This window comes from Peromyscus leucopus, chromosome 4 (assembly GCF_004664715.2).
Source record: "Peromyscus leucopus breed LL Stock chromosome 4, UCI_PerLeu_2.1, whole genome shotgun sequence".
Lineage (NCBI taxonomy): Eukaryota > Metazoa > Chordata > Mammalia > Rodentia > Cricetidae > Peromyscus > Peromyscus leucopus.
The window spans coordinates 1,975,131-2,000,502 of record NC_051066.1 but is presented as its reverse complement, the minus strand read 5'-3'; the positions used below and the strand labels follow the sequence as shown (position 1 = coordinate 2,000,502).

General features: G+C 37.0%; 1 protein-coding gene across 6 annotated transcripts in view; it reads right to left on the bottom strand.

Moving 5' to 3' along the window:
* LOC114705793 (spermatid perinuclear RNA binding protein) overlaps positions 1-25,372 on the bottom strand; it is a 129,239-nt gene that overhangs the window by 26,620 nt on the left and 77,247 nt on the right. For 5 of the 6 annotated variants that reach the window (XR_005091289.1, XM_028887879.2, XM_037204473.1 and 2 more), the window contains exons 6-13: positions 24,953-25,044; positions 20,786-20,881; positions 19,265-19,376; positions 18,571-18,668; positions 18,249-18,360; positions 9,069-9,161; positions 8,468-8,667; positions 700-858 (exon numbers count right to left, since the gene is read on the bottom strand). Coding sequence is in view for 5 of the 6 variants with exons in the window: in XM_028887879.2 (XP_028743712.1) it covers positions 700-858; positions 8,468-8,667; positions 9,069-9,161; positions 18,249-18,360; positions 18,571-18,668; positions 19,265-19,376; positions 20,786-20,881; positions 24,953-25,044 (962 nt within the window). In the remaining variant the exon portion in view is untranslated. The remainder of the gene's footprint in view (positions 1-699; positions 859-8,467; positions 8,668-9,068; positions 9,162-18,248; positions 18,361-18,570; positions 18,669-19,264; positions 19,377-20,785; positions 20,882-24,952; positions 25,045-25,372) is intronic. The other variant, XM_037204474.1, reaches the window with a different exon arrangement.

Here is a 25,372-nt window from a genome sequence, read left to right as displayed (position 1 = left end):
CTTCTATGGCCAGTAGGCTACTTGAATTGGGGTATATATCTTTTTTTGCAGAGGTATGTTGATAGATGCTTTTTGAGTTTGATAAAAGAAGATCAAGATGTAAAGCTATGTTGAAACATGGCTGCCTTCCTAAGTATATTCAGAAATAAATCTGGGCACAATTAAGGTAAAAGAGCCAGATGGGCGCCGGGCGGTGGTGGCGCACGCCTTTAATCCCAGCACTTGGGAGGCAGAGCCAGGCGGATCTCTGTGTGTTCGAGGCCAGCCTGGACTACAAAGTGAGTTCCAGGAAAGGCGCAAAGCTACACAGAGAAACCCTGTCTCGAAAAACCAAAAAAAAAAAAAAAAGAGCCAGATGTTGTGGCAATACTCCTGTAATCCCAGCACTTAGAAAGTAGAAGCAGGAGGGTTACGAGTTCAGTGTCAACCTCAGCTATATAGGGAGTTGTTGGAGGCCAGCCTGGACTACTAGAAGCCCAGTCTCAAAAATAAACAAAACAAAAGCAACCAGAGAGCTCCAGCTGTGGCTCAGTGGTAGAGTGCTTGCCTAATATCTACAGGGTATAGGTTTGACACCCAGTACCACTCAAACTATTAGTAATATATGCCTCTATGAGACACCTGTTCTTTTCCACATCTCTAAGGTTTCCACAGCACTTGCACTACTTTATTCCAAAGAAGAAAAGAACACAAGTATACCTCTAAGGTACTGGAGGTCTCAGTTGTAGAATTTCCAGTATTATTGCTTGAGTTTGAAGACACTGTTTCATTTTTGCTTTCATTATCTGATTTTTCATCGGAGCTCATACATTCAATATCTGCATCAAAACCTGTTGGGTATCCCATTGCCTGTAAAACCTGTACAAATCCCATTAAAACACATTTATTCACTTACCAAAGATCAAAAAGGACAAATGAAATTCTGAGATAAAAAATCTTAGAATCTGTAACATTTAGTTTCCGGAAACACCTGTGAAGAACAAGATGACACTACACCTGTGAATCCTCAATTCAGTCCATTCCACCTACCAGGGTAGCATTGCATGAATACAGGAGAGCTGCCTTGGAGTACCAAGCTCAAAGATTCAGAAATGCAAGCCTAAAGTTACTGCTAGCTCACTTAATTTGGAGAACAATAAAGAAAAGATACAGCATGGTCAAGTTCAACCAATGGAAAAGGGCAAGAGGGACAGTAAAACAGCACTGTAAAAAGGAAATGAAATTAGAAAACAAAGAGACAATGAAATCTACTCCTATCACTCTCCTCTGCTCTTCAACCTCTCCATCTGCAGAGCAGGAAGATTGGATCAGCTGACCTCCAAATTCTATGACAATCATTGAGGAACTGGCCAACAAACAGAATCCAGAGTTATTTCTGTTACTGCTTTGTCCTGTTTGTATTTGGCTGGTCTTGTTTTGTGTTTTACCTTCAAACTGGTTTACCAGTAGAGCCACAATTTCCAGCTGTGTTTCTTATGCATCTCTCTTAAGGCTTCCTAGCTTTATGTCCTGGGGTTTCTCAGTTTTCTGAAATAAAGCTTTCACAATACTACCTATGTGGACCTGTGTTGCAAGGATGTGTGTGCATGCACGTGTACAGCATCTCTGACCTCTGCTTCCAGATCACACTACTTTTACAGTAAACATGACAATGAATTCACTAGAATCTTATTGAGTTTCTTTCAAAGCAGGTTAATATGAGTTACTGACTAAATCTTTTTTAAATTAAAGAGAGTGATAAGGATCAAGCCAAAGGCCTTGCCAGGCTACATACATGCTCACCACTGAGCTATTCTCTCAGCCTTAATTAAAGCAATATGCCCATGATATAGGAGTAGGGTCTAAAAGATCAGCTTTCAGTTGCTGGAGTATATAAGCAATGTCCTATTTCTTCTCCATTATACCAACTGTATTTAATAGGTGAATCAAAATGATGTTACAGTAACCAAGTTACCAAAAAAAAAAAAAAAAAAATTCTTCACAAAAAATGGCATCTATATAAAAGATTTTACCAATGTAGATAAACAGTAATACTCCAAAAAAAGAGGGGGCTTAAGCTAAACTCTGTACAAAGTGAACTGGAAATTAACTCATCCAATTCCTATATGGAGAATCTGCATTCTCACCATAAATAAATTCCTTGTGTTTATTTGGCAACCAAGTCAAAAACCCCTTTTAAAATCTTAAGTTCTAAAAGTACTCATACAGCACTAAGTACACTAACATCACTTGGCTAACCCATCAATATTTCATAAAGAAAACACCTGCTCCACTGAGCTCTGAAAATAATGCTCTCCCTGAGAAAGTTCACCCTGGACAAGAGCCATCAGTACAAAACTAACATTAATAATGCCCACCACGGGTCAAAGTTGAACTGACCAACAATAGGGCTTCTCCCCTCTAGTCAGAGGCACAGAGAGGGATGTGGCTTGGGATGAAGGCACTGGCCTAGATTCAAATCTCAGCATCACAGCAGGGGAGAGAATGTTTCTCAGTTTAACACAGACAACTGAAACCTCAATGCTAATTACTGAATACCACTTCCTGCTTTGCTCTTCTCGATTGTCCTAAGTCATTTATTTATTAACCCAAGTAAAGACAGCAATACAATTCAGGACATTTACAATGTTTAAAAGTGATGTATTATCTCTTAAGGGATACAGTATCCACTTTCAAGATAATTAGATACCTAATAACTTTTGTTGTTGTTGGTGGTGGTGGTGGTTGTTTTTCGAGACAGGGTTTCTCGGTATAGCTTTGTGCCTTCCCTGGAACTCACTCTGTAGCCCAGGTTGGCCTCGAACTTAAAGAGATCCCCCTGCCTCTGCCTCCCAAGTGCTGGGATTAAAGGCATGTGCCACCACTGCCCGGCTCTAATAACTATTTTTAAATAACAGGCTGGTGAGACGTCCAGCCCTTAAGAGCACTGGCTGATCTTGCAGAGGAGATGGGTTAAGTTTCCAACACCCAGGTGATGGTTCACAACCACCTGTAACTCCAGTTCCAGGAGACCCAGCACTTTTTTCTGACCACTACGAACATCAGCACACATACATACATGAAGGCAAAACACTTACACACATATAAAAATAAATAAATCTTTAAAATAGCTAATCAAAGGTAGAGATATAGCTCTGCAGTGGAGCTCTGGCCTGGCATACATGAAGCCCTTGTTTCAGTGTGGGTGGTGGTGTGGTGGTGCAGACACGCCAGGGTAGGGGCAGGGTTTGGCAGACAAGGGACAGGACTAGTAAGAAACTTCAAGTCATTCTCCATCACACACCTTCTCAGAGTACTAGAATAGACTAAAGAAGTCAGAAGTGAAGAGTTCTCAGATCTCTACAATTGGAAAGATTCTTCTGGACCAAAGTCTAGCTACAAATCTCTCTACCATTTTTTTTTTTTTTAAATTTTGAGACAGGGTTTCTCTGTGTAGCCGTGGCTGTCCCGGAACTCACTCTGTAGACCAGGGTGGCCTCGAACTCACAGAGATCCACCTGCTTCTGCAACTCAAGTACTGGGATTAAAGGTGTGGACCACCATACCCCAGCCGGACCACTTTTTAAATTAGGTTCCTCATTCTTAGTAGCCCAATTGCAGCAAGAATCCTGCTGGGGTTACACTGGTTTTGTTCCTATCTTATCATTCACAGTATCTGACCAAATCCTCTCATATCACACAATCTCACGTGTGATGTCCAATTGCCTTGGCCTGCCTTCAGAATGCATCCTGCTAGTCAGGGGCTAGAAAGATGGTTCAATAGTGAAATCTGTTTGCTGCACAATCATGAGAACCTGGGTTTGGATCACAGCACCCATGCAACAAGCAGGGCATCCTGTACATGCCCGTAATCTCAGTTCCATGTGGGGCAGAGACAAGAGGACCGGTGGGACTTGCTGGCTTCAAGCATAGTCCAGGTTCAGGGGTAGACCCCTGCCTCAAAGGAATAAAGCAGAAAGTGATAAAGAAGGGCATCCAAACGCACTCTTCTGTGTTGGATGCCCCACATACACATGTACACATTTTACAGTCGCGCGCACGTGCGCGCACACACGCGCGCGCGCACACACACACACACACACACACACACACAATTTTTTTTATAGAAAACAAATTCTGCTGGTTCTGTTTAGTCAGAAATCATGCTTTACCCCTGATATTTCTTCTTAGTAATTTCCCACCCATTCATCATTCTCTGATCCTGGCAATAAATTATGGAGTGAGAATTCAGTCCAGTTACATACTAAGATGTTTTCCTCACTACCACCCATTGCAATATTTCCTGTGTAAAATCCATTTTCACCTACTTAATAACTGTCCTGGTCTACTTTCTTCAGTAGAACCAAACTTTGTTTCAAATCAATGTTAAGACAAAACCAAGCAAAACTAGTACATCAAAGAAAATCAGCTTAAGTATCTAGAAAACATAGTCAAACATATTAAACACATCAACTGAGCTTAAAATTATCAAGATAATTCACTGAAACAAGGTAACCTGAAAGCAAGTTATGTATGTAACTGTGGCCCATTTTTTCCTGGAAGACAGTTGAGTCTGATACAGGTTAAGACTAAAAGAGATGAGCTACCCTCAAAGACTGGGCACTGGAAGTAAAAAGAAAATACTCCATAGTTCTGTGCTCAAAAGAAACTACGATTCATAGCTTCTGTAGGATGGAGATCTGGTCTCAGGTTCAGAACACCTAATGGATCTAAACACTTCTCTAAAAGGTCTTCACTCATCACCTTTACTCAGGGCCATTTAGAGGAAGAATCAGGCAGATCTCTGAGTTCGAGGCCAGCCTGGTCTATCGAGTGAGTTCTGGGGCCAGCCAGGGCTACACAGAGAAGACCTGTCATTTTTAAAAAAAAAAAAAAAAAAAGTCTTCACTCCTTGTCCCCCTCCACGTTGTCTTTTCTCCACACTAAAGCACAATTACTTTCATGACAGGAGCATGTTAAATGCACCCTGTCAGGGGCTCTCAGAAAAAAAGAGCTGCAGAAGGAGAGGGAAGCTGCAGCTGGGTAGCTGAGCCCAGCTCTCATGGCAGTGACAAATTCCTAGTTGGTTTGTTGTACTCTGACTTGGGAGAGATCTTTCTGAAGATCCTGTCCAAGGATCTACCTTCAGAAGGGCAGCACTGCCTCTGACTCATCTGTAAATAGGTGCACGACCTTCAGGGACTGCAATCTGGCATGTAAACTGATATATAATAGGATTCCCAATACATTTTTTAATGAAGTAATGAATTATTCATTAACTTTGGCCCAGTAATTCCATCTCTAGAATGTATCTTAGAGGATAATCAGACAAGGTCAAAAATATGCAAAGAAATAAACTAAGACATTCAAAACAAGTACTTTATGATAACTTGATAAAAATAAATTTTTCAGCCAGGTGGTGGTGGCGCACGCCTTTAATCCCAGCACTCGGGAGGCAGAGCCAGGCGGATCTCTGTGAGTTCGAGGCCAGCCTGGGCTACCAAGTGAGCTCCAGGAAAGGCGCAAAGCTACACAGAGAAACCTTGTCTCGAAAATCAAAAATAAATAAATAAATAAATAAATAAATAAATAAATAAATAAATTTTTCAGCCATCAGTTAATATTAGAACAATCTTCAATAGAAAAATAACTGTTTAGATGAGCAAAGCAACAGGGAACTACTTTATGTACAGATTTATACACAACATGTAGGTCCACTGCTCTTAGAGCCAATTTTTTTTGAGAATTCTTAAGTTTCTATTTCCAAAACCTAATATAAAACCAAATTATTTGCCAAATCCCAAGTGAATTCTCAGGTACTTGCCTATATTCATATACAGAAACATTAAATGGAATAATAAAGATTTAAAAACGCCCTGCATCAATTCAGCTTGGGTCTTGCCACCCAATTAGTACAAATTCCATGATTACATCAAACAGCTAAACTTCCTTGAATTTTGGAATTGCAAGTTTAAGTAAAAATAAAGCTTGGGAAAAAATAAACACCTTCTGCACTTAATGTAAAACCTGTTGCTGTTATTTCTAACTGTTGGAATTAAGGATGTTTCATTCATTCTCTAAACTACAACAAACATACATGACCAAAAAAAAAAAAAAAGAAAAGAAAAAGAAAAGCCAACTTTTGCAAAGCCAGGTATACAATAAAAACTACCTGAGAAGCTTGTATTGGCAAGATAGAGGATACAGGTACTTGCTGCCTAATCTGATGACCTGAGTTTGATCTGTAGATCTCATAAGTTAAAAATAGAGAACAGACTCCCGAAAGTTGTACTCTGAGAGTCACTCATACCATCACACATGTACACCCTCCCCAACACACACACACACACACACACATTAAAACTTAGAAACCTTAGGAAGAACTCTTTGCCTCAACACAGAAAGCAAACTCTAGAATATAGCTATCCAGTACACAAACTAGTATAAGACTGGGGAGACCCAAAACGAACCACAGGCTACTTCTGACTACATCTCCTTATCACACTGCTGAATAATTATAAGCCAAACAAACAAATTATCCACAGAGGGGTATCCAAAGCTTCAAAGCTGATTTACTCTGATATTTCATCTCCTCTGAGTGGATCAGCAATCTAATTGAGTGGTCATTCAAAACAGGCAAATCTCAACTCTTCTCATAGTTCAGATTTACTACTCAACTGCACATTCTACCCAAACTGCAATTAAAGACAGGAAGGAAGAAGGAAGAAGGAAGAAGGAAGAAGGAAGAAGGAAGAAGGAAGAAGGAAGAAGGAAGGAAGGAAGGAAGGAAGGAAGGAAGGAAGGAAGGAAGGAAGGAAGGAAGGGAGGAAGGAAGGAAGGGGAGAGAAAGAGAAAAAGCAAGAAAGTCATCTTCTTCTGAAACACTAATTATAAAAAGGATGTTAACTCACTCCTCTGACCCAATGCCACTGGGATTATAACTGATGCTTCAGATGTGTGCTTATATACCCTCAGAATGTAAAAAAGCAAAATGAAAAACTCTAAGTCTACAAGTCCACCATTTTTACTAAAAGTTAGGTTAAAATAATCCATCATGTATAATATTGTTATCACTGCATCAAATAAAAATAGCATCTAATTCACTGCGTTAAAAAAATGAACTACAAATTGCTATGAGGCTATTAGCATACAGTAAAAGGAGACAATCCATTAAGGATCACTGGTATCCTAGGTTGTAAAGATCTACCCAAGAAGAAATGCCCACCTGACGCTTAACAAACACAACTGTGACTCTCAAAAACCAACTGACTGTTCTTAGCCATAAACAGTTTACTTCACAAGCTTTTTGTCTTACTCACTACAGAATTTAGCTTTAAATTTTCAGTTCATTCTCAGGGTATTCAGCACAACTCATTTGCAATGGTTTGTTTTTGTCATCTTGACACAAACTTGGGTCATCTGGGAAAAGAGAACCTCTCAATTAAGAAAATGCCCCCATAAGATTGGCCTGTCTGCAAGTTTGTGGAGTATTTTTTTTTTTTAACTGATTGATGTGAGAGGGCCTAGCCCACTGGGGACAATGCCACCACGGGAGGCAATAAAAAAGCAGACAGAGAACGCCACAGGGAGCAAACCAGTTCAGCAGAATTCCTCCATAGCTTACTTATGCTTCAATTTTTCTTTCTAGGTTCCTGCGCTGTCTTCCCTACATGATGTATGTAAGATGTAAGCTGAAATAAACCTTTTCCTGCCCCCACTGATTTTGATTATGGTTTTTACACAGCAATAGAAAACAACTAAAGCAGTTATTAAACTCGTTTTTTTTTTAGTCTTAAGTCTTGGGTTCAATTTGTAGTCTCATTTTAAATTTATAAACAAAGCAGAATGGACTGTCTGGTATTTTTTATCACCTTGTTACTATTTTTCTGTATAGTTCTAATCACTAGCACACTATATACTTTGCATATATGCATTATCTGTAGCTCCATCCTAGCCACACTAAACTCCATAAACTCCATAAACTCTTTCCTTAGCATCTAGCATACTGCTTGTTCTACTTTAACACTATTTTAGCAAATGTAATATCCATGAAAACAGACTAATTCTATTTTATACCATATACTATTAAATGACAGAATAAAAATCAGTCTTCATTGTACATGCATGATCTGTGACATTTTGGCATTAGTCTACAATAAATCAAATTTATTGAGAGATTCATTATTTGGGGATTATCTATATGCATGATTATTCAAACATCATTATTATTCCCTATAAAAATATTCTCAAGAACAAAGCATCACTATGAACCATGTATAAATATTATCTTTGCCTCAGAAATGTGGCATACAATTTCTGTATTGTCTAAATTGCATACAATCAACACATATTATGTCACAACACTAACAAATGTGATGCATAAGTGAAAGAAGTTTCTATGTCACTGTCCTTAAAGCCTTACAGATATAGGTAAGCACTTTATCTGAACAAAACAAAGGGAGCACTGGCAAGTAAAAGAATACTGTACCTTCACTGCTACATGAAGTTTTGCTGTTTTCTTGGATGGTCCTGAGGCTTCATATGTTGTGCCATCCACATCTACAGACATTGTGAAGACTGGGGCATGGACTGGGCCAGACTGTGACAAAAGCTTATATTGTAGCCCAGGCCTGATCTGGTTTAATCTCATTAGCGCATTCATAAGGTCTATTGCTTTACTGTCCAGAACTATGAAAGAAAAAGAAAATAGATTAGAAATTAACTAGAAAGCCAATATATATATATTGTAGGCAAATGCAGGCAAAACATTCATTTATTATGTCTAATAATATAAATATGTTTTTAAATTTCTCATGTGTTTACAAAAATGAGAATTTTAAAATACAAATTCTCTCCATGAGTAGTCTTTAAATTTCTTATACTAATAGGCTGCTAAAAATAATGTCCCATTAATTTCTATTTGTCAGCATTGATGTCTTAAGCAATGAAACTCAAAGTTCAATTACCAATTTTGTCAACTTAGGTCTATTCTTAAAATTCTAATTCAAGTCAATGAAACTCTTCATTTATTATTTTCTGAAGCAATAAACCTTCTCTAGTTCCCACAATCAGAATAATGATTTACATACTTTTCCTTAAGTTTCGTTTCATCTTCTTATTGGGATCTTTATCATCCCCTAATCCATCTTCAAATGGCCTCTTTAGAGCTGAAGATCCAGCACCTACAAACAATGTTGAGATCTTCACTGTCAGTTAAAACAAGAATCCTTTTAATGTTTGAGTAGAAAAATCTCAAAAAGATCACACAAGTTTTTCAATGATCAATTAAAATGCCATAGTTATAATCTAGAATGTGCAATGATCTTTTGAAACCATTTATTATCATTTTTATAAATACCTATTCTACATTTATTCAGATATGTGTATGTCTATGCTAGTCTGGATGCTTCTATCCTCCTAAAATTCACATGCTGAATCTTAATCCCCTATGCAAAGATGTTGAGGGAAGTTGTGAGACACAACCCTAATGAACATTAGAGTTGTAAAATATGCCTGAAAAAGAGTGCCTCTTCCATAATAAGACATATAGCAAGTGCCATCTATTAAGAAGCAGAGGCAGGCACATCTGAGTTCAAGGCCAGCCTGGTCTACAGAGCAAGTTCCAGGACAGCCAGGGTTATACAGGGAAACCTTGTTTTTTTTTCTTTTTTTCTTTTTTTTTTTTTTCTTTAAGGAAAAAGAAGAAAGAGGAGGAGAAGAGGAAGAAAATGAAAAGAAAGAGACTATTACTAAGCGTTGGGCGGTGATAGCACATACCTTTGATCCCAGCACTCAGGAGACAGAGGCAGGCAGATCTCTCTAAGTCTGAGGCCAGCCTGGTCTACATAGTAAATTCCAGGACAACCGGGGCTATGTAGACCCTGTCTCAAAATACCAAAAAGAAAAAAGAAAAGGACCATTACCAGACAACCCAACATCTGTTCTCTTGGAGCACTGGGCCTAAACTTCCAGCTTGCATAACTGTAATTACAAGTTTTCCAGTCTAAGGTACTTTACTGCACAGACCAAACTAGAATGGCATATATTCACATCTGTTATAAAACTGAACAAAAAGCCTATCATCTACGTGTCAGATGATTAAAAGTAGCTAGTTGTTGTAGATTATTTTAGGATGTTTTACAATTGTTTATTCTGTGGAACATTTGCTTAATGATGCAAAGATATGTTGCATTCTTTTTTTGTTTTGTTTTGTTTTGTTTTTCCAGACAGGGTTTCTTCTCTATGTAGCTTTGCGCCTTTCCTGGAACTCACTTTGGAGACCAGGCTGGCTTCGAACTCACAGAGATCCAACTGGCTCTGCCTCCCAAGTGCTGGGAATAAAGGCGTGCGCCACCACCGCCCGGCCGTATTGCAATCTTTTTGCTGCATTTGTTTAATTCTGTAAAGCTGTGTTATTGTGCTTGCAAAAAACACCTGATGGTCTAATAAAGAGCAAAAACAACCAATTACATTTGGCATACCAATGTGAGGCTCAAATATCCCTAGGGCCTGAGAAAGCTGAAAAAAGAAATGAAAAGAGGCACGAGGCACTGATGTTCAGCCAGCAGCACTAAATAGAAACTAGAAACATCAAGCTAAGTAAAAACACTATGGCAACGTAAGTACCAGCTTGCTTAGGCTAGGAAGACTGAATGCAGTTCTCAGTCACAAACCTCCAACCAGGCTACAAGTTTTAGGCTTGGCTCTCACAAACCTAGAAGAAGGTAGAACAAGCCAAGAGAGCCAGGCTTAGCAGTCTAAAGGTGTAGCTTAGCAGTCTAAAGTTTGCCAGTGTGGTCAAAAAAGGCTAAAAGATATGCAGGAAAGCAGGTTCAGATGGAAAAAACCCTTAAAAAGGTTACCATGTGTTTAACAATGGCAGAGGCTTAAAAAAGAAAAGAAAAAAGGTATGGACAGTCATTGAAAGAAAGAATTTAAAAATAAAAAAAAGTCTTTAAAGAGAGAAGTAAAATAATAAAAAAAAGTAAACCACAAAGAGATGGGAAATACACAGGGAGTCTGGATCCTGTACAGTATTGTGTTGATTCTGAATGTTTTGATTGCTAACAAGCAAACAACAGCTGCTGAGAGACATGGAATTGAAAGAGGGACTGATGACATACACCAGCCTAGATATTTTAGGAATGCCTTAACTTTAAAATAGAAATCAAAAATGCTTTGGAGAAGAGGTTTTGCTTTTGTTTCCACAGGAAACAAGAGCTGTGGATTCATTCTGGCTTAATATAGATCAGGTTTGTTCAAGGGAGACCTCCTGAATCTTGACAGGTGATATCTATCAACAAAGGTTACTCCTGTTCTTCCCAGGACTTGGCCATTATCTCAAATCTTCTCTCTGGAACCCTAGAGATGTTTTGTCCACAGACAGCAGGAAGCAGTTTGGAGAACACAACGCCCACACTCCAAAGAGTAGGGTTATGGGAGGCAGCTGATTATTTGGTGGGTTATGGATGTTTGTTATCATTTAGGGGAATATAGTATATTGATACAAAGTTATTTTTGGTACACTGTATATATGTTTCTACTCTTGTTTAAGATATTGCACCTATGCAGTTCCTTTAAAAATGTAAGGTAAAAAATTCTAGTTTTTGAAAGCTATTATTATGAACTACTTAGGATAATCAAGAAACATGGGTCAGTAGTTAGTCATCTATAACAATAAAATTTGTAGATATGTTAGGTATGCTTTCAAGATCATACAGATTTTTTATGTATGTATTTTTAGACAGATAAATGGTTTTCAAACACTTCAAAGACCTACAGAATATGGCATTTAAAATGTTTTGTCAACCTAAGACTTTTTTCATGACAATGAGACACATCTGCTCCTGGCAGCACCAATTTACTGCAGAGAAGACAATAGGCACTGAAGAAACTCCTTATGGAGTTTGCTTTCACTGTGGCAAGGTTAACCACTGGGCAAAGAAACTGCTCTTGCCTTTAATTGCTGACAATGTGCTGTGCAGACTGGACATGCAGGACACAGAGGAAATCAACTGAACTTTGCCAATACAAGGCAGGACAGTCCTTCAAATTTCCTGCTTCACTGAAAAATTTGTCAGATGCTCTAGGCCTGTAGGCTGAAGATGGATGACCCAACATTGCAGAGGAACTTTAGGTGACTGTCCAGGCAGCCAACGGTCTCTATTGTTACATAATATTACATTTTTCTAGGTCTTTGATGGAGCTGCAGACTAGATAGTTATAGCTGCAGTTTTCCTTAGTTATGATAGAGTAAGTTAGGTGTAAAACTTTGGATTCACTAAGGATAGATAGTGCATTACTTTTTCTGAATATGCTAACTACTAATAGACAGAATATTGTAAAATTTGATTCTTTCCTGAAAACTGTTTTTGTTGTGTACAGTTTTACTATGTTGAAGTTGAAACTTTTTTATGCAGACAAAAAGGGAGAAATGTTGTAGAATATTATTTTAGGATGTGTTAATTTGTTTATGCTATGGAACATTTGTTTAATGATGCAAAGATGTGTTACATTCTTTTATGTTGAATTTGTTTAACTCTGTGAAGCTGTGCTACTTTGCCTGTCTAAAATACCTAATGGTATAATAAAGAGCTGAACAGCCCATAGTGAGGCAGGAGAAAGGATAGGCAGGGCTGGCAGGCCAAGAATAAATAGAAGAAGAAATCTGGGAGAAAAAGAAGAAAGAGCAAGAGAACAAGGAGAGGAGGATGCTAGGGACCAGCCACACAGCCAGCCACAGAGTAAGAGTGAAAATAAGATTAAGGAAGTAAAAGGAAAAAGCCCAGCAGCAAAAGATAGATGGGATAATTTAAGTTAAGGAAAGCTGACTAGAAGTAAGCCAAGTTAAAGCCGGACATTTATAATTAAGAATAAGCCTCCATGTGTGATTTATTTAGGAGTTGGGTGGCAGGCCCCCATAAAAGAGTAGAAAAAACAACCAACAATAGTTGGTTTAGAAGAACTGATCTACCTTTTCAAGTAGTTCTAAATTGCTTCTATAAATTGTCAATATATTAAAATCTTACACTTTTATAAATCTGATCATCGAATTATAAGTCTTTCACAAGATTTTATTTACAGTTTTCTATAAGGCTTTTTACCCACTATCACCTTCCTGCTTAATCAGAACACTGTGTAGTATTGCCTATTTGCATATACATTTTATGTGTCCTTAATTGCAGTTGGTGCAGGTCAAAGGTATTTTCTACTTGTCTTCTATTTTATAGAGTATTTTAACATGAGAGGTAGAAACAACATAATGGAAAGGAACCTAAAGAAAATAATACTAATAAAAGTGCTTTGCTGCCAAAGGTTCAAAGGAGAAAGAGAGGAAAGGTCATCAGCCTGCCAAAGTACATTAATGAATTCTGTCTTCAACTTAAAAATTAGTTCACAGGACTTGTCCTAAGAAAAACTATGCTCAAGATATTCATGCCACAAAATTTCTAGATAATTCTAGGAAAAATATGTAATAACAGTGAAATTCTGTATTTTCTCAATATCAAGATTTATTGTCCCTTGGCATAAACAGTTCAGCAATTGCTTGAGTCAATATTTTCCAGTCAGCTCAAACTTGATGTTCTCCAACAAGAAGCAATGTCTACCTAACGTTGCTGTTTTGTTTGCATACAACTATAAATATGTTAGTCTTCTAGAGTGAAATTTTTAAGAAATAGAAGCTTTAAAATAGGAACTATGTTTATTCAATCCTTTTTCCACTCATTATCCTATTATTAAAAGCAGCTCCCTGACTAGAAAGTATAAGCTGGTTAAATACATGGATTTAAGTATGCAAGCTACATGAGTAGAATTCTGTGGCTTCATTTTATCAGCCCTGCCACTGGAAAAGAACTCGAATACCTGGGGCTAATAAGGGAAAATATGGGCTTACATTTATAAAAAGCAAGTCTTATAACCTTCATGGTCTGGTAATGAGATCACTTCTGAGGTCTGGTACCATCCTTAGTTTTCATGTGTAACAACTTTATCCTCAGAAGCACTCAAAGCCAGTACCCCTTATTGTTCCCATTATAAACTCATACATGCATCTGTTCAATAACAAATATTTTCAGCATAATCTACACATAGGCAATTTTAAGTATTTAACATTTAAGGACAAACAGTACCTCTATTCTCTGTTTGCTTAGTCACGTATGATGGAGACTAATTACAACTTGCCATATAACAGTGAAGTAGGCACATACAGGAGTTCAGTACCTAGGACCCCAATTTAGTTTGGGTTATGTATACAGATTCACACACACATGCACATTTTAATAAGTGTACTTGGCAACCTAATTCCTTAACCTGAACATAGTATGTGTACACATGCATCTCAAAAACAATGCACTTAGAAATTTCAGAATGCCCTCACTCCACAAAATGCATTGGCAACATGTACTCCCATCTCTGAACAGTAGTTGAAATTTCTTCACCCCTAGTAGTAATCAAATCTAGAATACAAAGTAGAAAAGAAGGAAAAGAAACCCAGGTCAAAGGCACAGAAAATACTTTCCAAAATAAATAGTAAAAGAAAATTTCCGAAATTTAAGGGAAGGGATGCTATCACGGTACAAGAGGCATACAGAAAACAAAACAAGATGGAGACGGGGTAAGAGACAAAATGATAAAAATTCTAAATGTACAGAACAAAGAAAAGATATTAAAAGCTTCCAAAAAAAAAAAAAAGACCAAGTCACATATAAAGGCAGACTCATCAGAATAACACCTGATTTTTCAATATAGACTTTGAAAGCAAGAAAGACCTGGTCTGACATTCTATATGTTTTTGAATGACCACAGCTGTCAGCTCAAACTACTATACCCAACAAAACTTTCAATCATAACTGGAAGAGAAAGAAAAATGTTCGTGATAAAAACAAATTTGAGGAATTCATGTCTAGTAAGCCAATTCAACAGAAGATACTATAAGTAATACTTTGGTCTAAAGAGATTAAGCATACCCAAGAGAAGGAAGGAACAAAAAACCCCAGAACAGTTAACCATAAGAGGTCTGAAAAAAAAAAAAATCAATACAACCACAACAACAAAATAAAAAAAAATATTAATAAACACTGCTCAATAGTAACTCTAAATAGCAACAGTCTCAATTTTCCAATAAAAACAGACTAACAGCAGGATTAGAAAACAGGATGAGTCTTTTTGTTGCCTACAAGAAACACATCTCCTCATTAAAGACAGATACCACTTTAGGATAAAAGGACAGAAAGAGATATTCCAAGATATTATTCGAATTAATAAACAGGCTATTCTAATACCCAGCAAAATGGATTTCAAACCAAAACAAGACAGAACAGACAGGAAAAGGCAATTCACACTCATTAAAGGGAAAATTCAGCAACAGCACATTACAATTCATTACAATCCTAAACATTTACAAAACAAACAAAGGGGCACACAATTTTGTACAATAAATAATCTGAAACTCACAGGTTGATGCTAATACAGTGAAAGTGTACAACTCCAATAACCGCTCTTGCCGATAGGTTATCTGGACACAAACTAAACAGAGAAACTCTGGAGTTAAATGACATCATAAATGAAATGAACCTAACAGAATATTCTATGCAAACACTAAAGAATTTACTTTCTTCTCAGCAGCCCATGGAACTTTTTCCAAAAATGACCACAATATAAGTCTCAACAAATATAGGAAAACTAAATATCCTGCATCTTCTGGTCACAAGAGTATAAAGCTAAATTCCAACAACAATAGAAATGGCATAAAGCAGACAAACTCATGGAAACAAGGTACTAAATGAAAATTGGGTCAAGGGAGAAATCAAAAAGGAAATTTAAGCCAGGCAGGAGTAACACATGCCTTTAATCCCAGCACTAGGTAGACAAAGGCAGTCAGATCTCCAAGTTCAAGGCCAGCCTGGTCTATAGAGCAAGTTCTAGGACAACCAAGGGGGTGTAAAACTTCTTAAAATTGAATCAAAATAAAAACACAACATAACAACATACCAAAATCCATGCAACACAGTAAAGGCAGTCCTGATAAGAAGGTACTTGAATGCTTAAAAAAACAAAAACAAGAACACCCAAACAAAGTAGACAGGAAAAAATAACACAGGGCTGAAATTAATGAAATAGGAAAGAAAAACAACACAGAATCAATGATGTAAAGAGATGGTTCTTGGGGGGAAAAAAAACAACAAAATTGACAAACCTTTAGTCAAATTAACCAGGAAGGATCTAATCCAAATTGGATCCAAATTTAGAGAAGAGGGCTAGAGAGACAGCTCAGAGGTTAAGAGCATTAGTTGCTGTTGCAAAGGATCTGGATTTGTTTCCCAGCACCCACATGGTGGCCCACAATCATCCATAATTTCAATTCCAAAGGATCCAATGCCCTCCTCTGGCCTCCATGAACACCAGGCACATACATGGCACACAGATATACTTGCAGGCAAAGCACTCATACACAGCCAGGCGGTGGTGGCGCACGCCTTTAATCCTAGCACTCAAGAGACAGAGCCAGGCAGATCTCTGTGAGTTCAAGGCCAGCCTGGTCTACAGAAAAAAAGACCCAGGACAGGCACCAGAAACCTTGTCTTGGGGGGAAAAAAAACAAACACCACTTATACACATAATTTTTAATTGTAATTAGAAATGAAAGGGAGACATTACAACACAAAGTCAGTATTTCCAAAATCACAAAAGACTCAACAAAAGAAGAAAATGATAAGCCATCACCTCTGATAAATACAGTAAAAGTTCTCTATAATATTTGCAAGCTGAATGCAGGCATATATGAAAAGATCCATCAACCATAATTGAGTCAGCTTCATCCCAGAGATGTAGGTATGTTTCAACATATGTAAATCAATAAACGGAATCCACCATATAAACAGACTAAAGGACAGAAACCACATGATTATCAGAGGCAGAAAAGGCCTTTACCAAAATCTAATGTCCCTTCATGATAAAAGTCCTGAAGAGACTAGGGTTACAAGGGTCAAATCTCAACATAATAAAGGCAAATCCATAGCCAATATCATTCTAAACTAAAATCAGGAACAAAACAACTATCTTGTTTTAGTCTTAGCTAGAGCAGATAAACTGAAAATCAAGAAGATACAAATAAGAAAAAAAGTCAAAGTAAGTAACGGTATTGGCAGACAGTATGATTTTAAACATTAAAGATGCAACCAAGAAATTTCTACAGCTCATAAATACATTCTGAAAACTGGCAGGATACAACATTAACACACAAAACTCAGCAGCCTTCCTATATAGAAACAACAAACATGCCAAGAGAGAAATAAAACAGCATTCATATAGCACACACACACACAATCTCAGAATAACTATAAAAGTAAAGCATATAAAATAAAAACTTTAAGACATTAAAAAAGAAATCACAGACATTCCTAGAAAATGGAAAAACCATTTCAAGAACTCCCTGAAACTAACCAGATTCACTAAGCCTCTCTCTGCCAGAGTAAGAAGAACCCAGCTCAAAGAAGATTCTTGAACAAAAAGAGCTGCCTGGAAGAGGTTTAGACCAACTGAAACACCTAGAAAGACACTCTCCAACTTGCTGAGCTGCCTGCAGGCAGTGTGCTCCAGGCTCCCAGCTTTTGTGAGCTGTCACCTGTGCAAAGGTGGGCATTGGTGATGTAGCTGCCTCTGAGTCATTACTGATCCTGTAAGTAATCCCTCACCCACAGTAACCCCAATAAAACTCACTGGTTCACCAAGTTGGACTTTGGTGGTATCTGTAATTTGGTCTGTTTTGAGTTTCCTATCTGGGGTGAGAAGATGAATGTGTTTCATCTACCCAGGAAACATTTTGTCACACAATAAGTACAGGCAGACAAGTACAAACAGGTGGCCGTGAATTTCCCAATACATTTTTCTCATCCCCTATACTTTTGTTTCTCTTTCTTTGTACAAATCACTTGCAAACTTCAGAAAGTTCATCACACTGACCAGTGCACAGAGATAATGTCTCTTCTTAACTTATGGTTTATCTCCTCTTAGACCAGAAGCCTAAAGTATGGTTCTTAAGTCTATGCAGTAACAAAATCTAGCAACACAGGAAAATAAGCTGATCACTAATAAGAACAAACAAGATAGCAGGCTGATATCACTGATATTTTGGATAGAAGCAAATTAAGTTAAGAAAAGCAATAACTGGGATGACCAATGTTTAAGCTCCCTAAACAAGGTGCACACCACCAATGTTAACCCTCAACTCTAATTAAACAAAACAACAACAAAAACCTTTTCATACTCACCTTCTTTATCAGTAACCGACCAGGAATACTTCTGAAAAGGCTTACTAGATGGAAGGGGGTCCATCTCCAGCACTTTATAAATCTGGCCAAAGGCTGATAGTCTAAGTGCATGCTAAAGAATAAAACATTATATTTAATGAAATCTCAATAACCATTCTTGCTTATATGACATTTAACTCAAATGACATTCTTTACATACTGATGTTATTATACTGGTAAAATTCCGTAACTTAAACATACAAGAAATGTAACCACACAGAACAATTCAGAAATGGAAAATATGGTATCTTTCTAAGCAATCAGTGATACACCAGTTTCATACCTGTGCACTATGAGTGATTTCTTCTTTTTGCTGAGTGGTCATGTAGCTCAGAGCATCTGTTGGGTCTCGCTCACAAGGATCATGAAGGCCAGGACCCCCTTCGACAAAGGCAAGAAAAAATAAAAATTTAGAAATGAGTTTAAAACATAGCAAAATAACAAAGAGAGAAGAGAAAAAACTGTAGAACTAAGTTAAAAGTCTGCTCATATAAGTAGAGTATTAAGGACAATCTGTCATTTGCAGTGTTAGCACCTGTCATTTTTTACGGGAAGTCACCTAATACCAAAATGAGCCTTACTCCAAGAATTTACAACAACATGATGAAACTTTAAATAGATTACATATTTAATTTTTCTAAATTTAATAACAGACTTGCAATCAAAATGAACTTCATACTTTTCAAATAAGCATTTACATTTCCAGATTCAGACTTCTAGGTGAAGCAAATGCATAGCAGACACAGTATCTATTAGTACCCTTTATGTTAGTACATATAAAACACAAATTAGAACTATGGAAAAGCTTTATAGCACTCTTCCACACACAAACATTCGAGCTGCTAAAATTCCAAAGATCACAACTCCTACACATCATTTTCCTCTGCAGAGGACAAACATTTAGCATATGTTTAGATAAATTAACTAAAGTAAGACTTTTTTCTTATTCTTCTGCCTTGAGAGTTTGAAACCCTTACCAGGAAGTAGTATTCCAGATGCCAAACACTCCATAACTCGTCTCAAGGCCTCCCCAGCGCCCAAAGGTCTATTACAAGTACCTATAGACTTTTCACATATAAGCTCTAGTGGCTAGAAGATATTAAATTACAAATTAGTACATGCACCAAGTGTTAAAAGGATTCCAGTTAAATGTGAGCTGACATTTCTATCTAAGGGAAGCCAAAAAAGTGTAGACAATTTAATATTTAAGGTCCATTTAACTCTTCCCCCATGATTATCTACTCTAATGCAATCATTTCTTAAATCAAGGATTTTTAGATATATTCTGAAAATATTTGAGACAAAAACTTTATGGTTTTTTAGAAAGAAAATGAATAAATTATAGTCATATAATTCATTTAAGATTAACAAGTTTTAATATGAGCAATAGCTAATAAATAACCAAGGTAGCAACTGGTCTATCTAAATCCCACTTAAGTTAGGAAACACTCACATGATTTTAATCAATTTGCCCTTGCCTAAACAAACAAAATGATTCCAATATCCCTGTAGAAAATCCATTCCTCAATTGAAACACACTGATCATAGATAAGTTTTTTTTTAATGAATTCCAATTAGCAAATAATTTACTGGTTATCAAGCAAACCAAAAAATCAAGTTATGAGAAATAGCAAGTTATAGTTCAGAAAGGCAGGTTTTTAAGCACTCAACTATAAAAGTTGAGTTCCTTCAAATAGCCTTCTCCAAGAGCAACAATTATAATAAACAAAGAACTACACCACTGTATTAGATACACTGAAAATTATGAAGCTGCATAAATATTCATAATTGCTCATTATTTTATAAATGAACCCTTACAACTTTAAATTATTTTCATAAAATTGTAACTTATAGTCCTGACTGGATCAGGCATAATAACTTCCAAATTAAGTCAATGTTACAATATATGTTATGTCTCTAATTAGTAATTAATATCAGGCAAACACTGCACTTAACCTAATTGCTATTAAATACATTGCATTTAACCTAACACATTGGATCTGTGTCTACATTTCATGAGAATTACAAAGACACCAAAATGAGCCTTACTCCAAGACTCTCTATCAGAGTCTCCACAGAAATGTAGCAACACACTGAGGGCAATGGACCAGCCAAGAAGGTGATCAGCAGCAGCAAGTGATTCATGAGTGATCAATCATCAATCCAGAGTTAAAGCAAAACAGGACTTACTTCTAAAAGGTATAAAACCTTTAGATCGGGATTGTGTGTGTGTGTGTGTGTGTGTGTGTAGAGAGAGAAAGGGAGAGAGATTCGCAATTTTCATATACATATATCAAGTCTAAAACACAAATGACAAGACAAAAGAGACAAGTTATATGCATAAAAGAATTTATAAAATTGCATAATTAATTCTAGGGCAAAAAAAGACAATGTATGCCTTAATTAACTCAGAATACAGTCATTCTATAGTAACATCATTTCTAGAATTTCCTCTGCTATAGCTTCAGATTTGTTTTTAATCACTTTTAAGTACTTACCCATCCTTTCAATGGTGCCCATGTAGGTACTCTGTTGCACAAATCACGCAGAATTCGGAGGACAATTACACATGATTTTAATCCATTTGCCCTTGCCTAAAACAAACAAAATGATTCCAATATCCCTATAAAAATCCATTCCTAATTTGAAACACATTGATCATGGATACGTTTTTAAAAAATGAATACCAATTAGCAAATGATTTACTGGTTATCAAGCACAAGTTATGAAAAATAGCAAGTTCAGAAAGTCAAGTAAAAGGAATATAATATAAAAATTGTTTTTGTAAACTCATGGCAACCCTATTCCAGGCACTATCTTAACTTTCAGCCTTTCCTTGTTTAGATTTACAAGTGCCTATTACAAGGCACTATCCACTATTCAGACTAGTAAGCCAAAAAGAATAACATGATAACAAAACACCGAGACACAGCTCAGTGGATAAAGTGTTTCCTATGCAAGCATGGAGGCTTGAGTTCAACTCTCAGAACCTATGTTTTAAAAGCCAGGTGTGGTGGCACACACTTAGAATCTCAGCACTGGGGAAACAGCAGTGGAGGATGCCTGGGGCTTGCTGGCCAGTCAGTGTAGCCTACTTGGTGAGTTGCAGATCTCAGTGAGAGGCCCTTTTTCAAAAAAAGTAAGGTGGAATATTATTTTAAGGTGTGTTACCTTTTGTTTATGTTGCATATGTTTAACTCTGTGAAGCTGTGTTACTGTGCCTGTCTAAAATATCTGATGGTCTAATAAAGAGCTGAATGGCCAATAGCAAGGCAGGGGAAAGGATAGGCGGGGCTGGCAGGCAGAGAGAAGAAATAGAAAGAGAAATCTGGGGGGAAGAAGTAACCAGAGAAGGAGGAGAACTTTAGGGGTTAACCACCAAGCCACCCAGCTACACAGCCAGACAAGGAGTAAGAAGGAAAGACAAGGTATACAGAAATAGAGAAAGGAAAAAGCACTGAGGCCAAAGATAGACAGGAATAATTTAAAGTTAAAAGCTGGTAAGAAACAATCCAAGCTAAGGCTGAGCATTTGTAATTAAGTATAAGCCTCCATGTATGGTTTATTTGGGAGCTGGGTGGTAGGCCCCCCAAAAAGAACAAAAACAAACAACACATTTTGGAGCCCAATGTGGAGCTCAAATTTCCATAGGGCCTGAGAAAGCTTAAAGAAAAAAAAAAGAAATACAGCTTCTTTAAGAGTTTCTGCCAGACACTAAGCCCTTGAGCAGCTAGTATGTTAAGTAGGAACAAAAACTAAGTAAAAATGCTTGCCACAGAGCAAGATTCAGCATTCCAGAACTCTAGGAAAGTAGAATGCAGTTCTCAGTTACAAACCTCCGACCAGGCCTGTGAACTTTAGGCTTCACTTTCACAACCCGAGAAGCAGGCAGAGCCAGTTGAGAATCACTCATGGAGGATCCAAGTGTAGGTTAGCAGTTTAAAGGTTTGCTCTCATGGTTAAAAAATGCTAAAAGATATGCAGTAAAAGAAGTCCAGATGGAAAAAAGCTCTAAACAGGTTCCAGTGTGTTTTACAATGTGTGTAGGCTTAAGAAAGAAAGAATATGGGTATAAACAGTCATAAAAAGAAAGAGTTTAAAAATAAAGTCATTAAACTGAGAGTAAAAGAAAAAAGCCATGCGAGATGGGAAATAGACAGGGAGTCTGGATCCTGTATGTTATTGTGTTGAGTTTGAATTTTTTGATTGTTGAGAAGCAAAAGACAGGTGTTAAGAAACATGGGATTGTGAACTTGACTGCTAAACTGAACCAATCTAGATACTTTAGGAATGCCTTAAATAAAAAGAAGTAAAAAAATGTATTTGACAAATAGAAATCAAAAATGCTTTGGAGTTTTGTTCCCATGGGAGATGAAAGGTTGGGGATTTCTTCAGGAATGTTGATCAGGTGTGATCAAGGGAGACCTCCTGAATCTTGACAGGTGATATCTATTCAGCAAAGGTTACTGTTGGTCTTCCCACGACTTGGCCATTATCTCAAACTTTCTCAGGGACCCCTAAAGAAGATGCTTTTGCCCACAGCCAGCAAGAAACAGTCTAGAGAAAACTATGCCCACATTCCCAAGAGCTGGGGGGTATGGGTTTTTTTGATTATTTGGTGGGTTATGGATGTTTGATATCATTTAGAATATGGTATATTGATACAAATTTAAGTTTTGTTATATATATTTCTACTCTTATTTAAAGGACTTTTGTATATTGATGTAAATTTAGGGTCATTTTTGTTATAACATACTGTATATATGTTCCTACTCTTGTTTAAAGGATTTTTGTATATTGATACAAATTTAAGGTTATTTTTGTTACAACATATTGTATGCATGTTTCTATTTTTGTTTGAGGTATTGTGCCTATGCAGTTCATTTGGAAATACAGGGTGAAATTGTAGTTTTTGAAAATTACTATTATAAACTATATAGGATAATCAGGAACGTAAGTTAGTGGTTAGTCATTTATAATAACCAAAATTATAAATGTTAGGTATGCTTTCCAGATCATATAGATATATTTTGGATGGATGGATGAATGGATGGATGGATGGATGGATGGATGGATGGATGGATGGATGGATGGATGGATGGATGGATGGATAGATAGATAGATAGATAGATAGATAGATAGATAGATAGATAGGTCTTCAAACCTTTCAAAGACCTACAGAATATGGCATTTAAAATGTTTTGTTAACTTAGGGCTTTTCATGACAGTGAGACACATCTGTTTCTGAAGTACCAATTTACTTCAGAGATGATGGGCATCGAAGAAACTCCTTATGGAGTTTGCTTTCAATATGACAAGGCTAGCCATTTGGGCAAGAAGTTGCTCTTGCCTGAATTGCTGGACAGTATGTTGTATAAACTGGACATGCCTGACCCACAGAAAAGTGACTGCTGAACTTTTCAAAACAAGGGTGATAGCCCTTCCAGGGTTCCTGCTTCACAGAAGAAACTGCCAAACACAGAGGAAAGTGACTATTAAACTTTACCAATATAGGTGGGACAGTCTTTCAAATTTCCTGCTTCATTGAAAAGTCTGCCAGATACTATGGACCTGTAGGCTGAAGATGGATGCTCCAATGCTGCAGAGAAACTTTGGGTGACTATCCAGGCAGTCATATTTCTCTGTCATTTCTAGGGTTTTTGGAAGTTGTTTGCAATGTATTTATTGTTTACTCAAATAATATTATATCCTTCTGGGGTTTTTGATGGAGTTGAAGACTAGATACTTAAAAGTTGCAGTTTTTCTTAGATATGATAAAAAGTAAATTAAGTATAAAATTTTGGATTTACTAAGATAAGATAGATTATTGAATATTTTCTTAAATTTACCAGGCACAAATGAATTGGAATTCAGTACATTGTGAATGTAATCTTTACTTGACAATTTTTCTTATTGTATACAGTCTTACTATGTTAAAGTTAAAACCTTTCATTTTTGTTTAGAAAAAAAAAAGGTCAGAATGTTGAGGAATACTATTTTAAAGTATGTTACTTTTGTTTATGTTGCATTCATTTAACTCTGTGAAGTTGTGTTACAGAGCCTGTCTGAAAAAACTGACAGTCTAAAGAAGAGCTGAACGGAGGAGAGCAAGGCAGGAGAAAGGATAGGCAGGGCTGGCAGGCAGAGGGAAGATATAGAAGGAGAAATCTGGAGGGAAGAAGTAGCCAAAGAAGCAGGAAAACCCAAGAGCCAGTGGCCCAGCTACACAGCAAGCCACAGAGTAAGAAACAAAGGAAGTATACAGAAATAGAAAAGGAAAAGCCCAGAGACAAAAGATAGATGGGATAATTTAAGAAAAGCTGGGTAGAAATAAGCCAAGCTAAGGTCAGGCATTTATAATTAAGAATAAGCCTCCATGTGTGACTTATTTGGGAGCTGGGTGGTAGGCGCCCCAAAAAGGGCAAAAACAACAACAACACGGGTGGCTCCTGAGAAATGACACTGAGTTGACCTCTGGCGCGCGCACACACACACACCACAATTGAAGCTATTCTAGGTACTTTATCCAAAGGATCTAATTTATTCCAACAATAACTCTATGAGCTACAAAGTATCTCCGTTTATATAACACACAGAAAACATTAAGTGGAAGGTTTTCCAAATAAAATCAACACAGAACAGTAAGGAAATAACAAAATGCCAACCTGAAACCATTTGGCATGTCGAAGAGAAGCCAAGGCATTTAGGCATTTCTGCCTGTCCAGTAAGTCCGGAGGGTCTTTCATCATAACATTTTCTAGTAGCAAAATGGGATAAAGGAAAACAGATACAGTTTGAAAGGGGATTCTTAAGAAATTATCAATAAAAACCAAAAGAAAGCAGCATTTGTTATAAGACTCCAAAAATTTTCATAACTTGGTTTTTTGTTCTTTTTTAATTAAGTGCACATTATTTAAATAAACAGTCATCAAATTCTGTGAAAAAGTACAAGGAAAACTAGAAGAATTCATTCAGCAAAGGAATCAGTGACCACTGCTTCTTATAATCAATCAGGTATCTTATTAATGAACATGTATACCATCAATGAAAAAAATAAATACATAGCACTTTTTCATTTGGCAAGC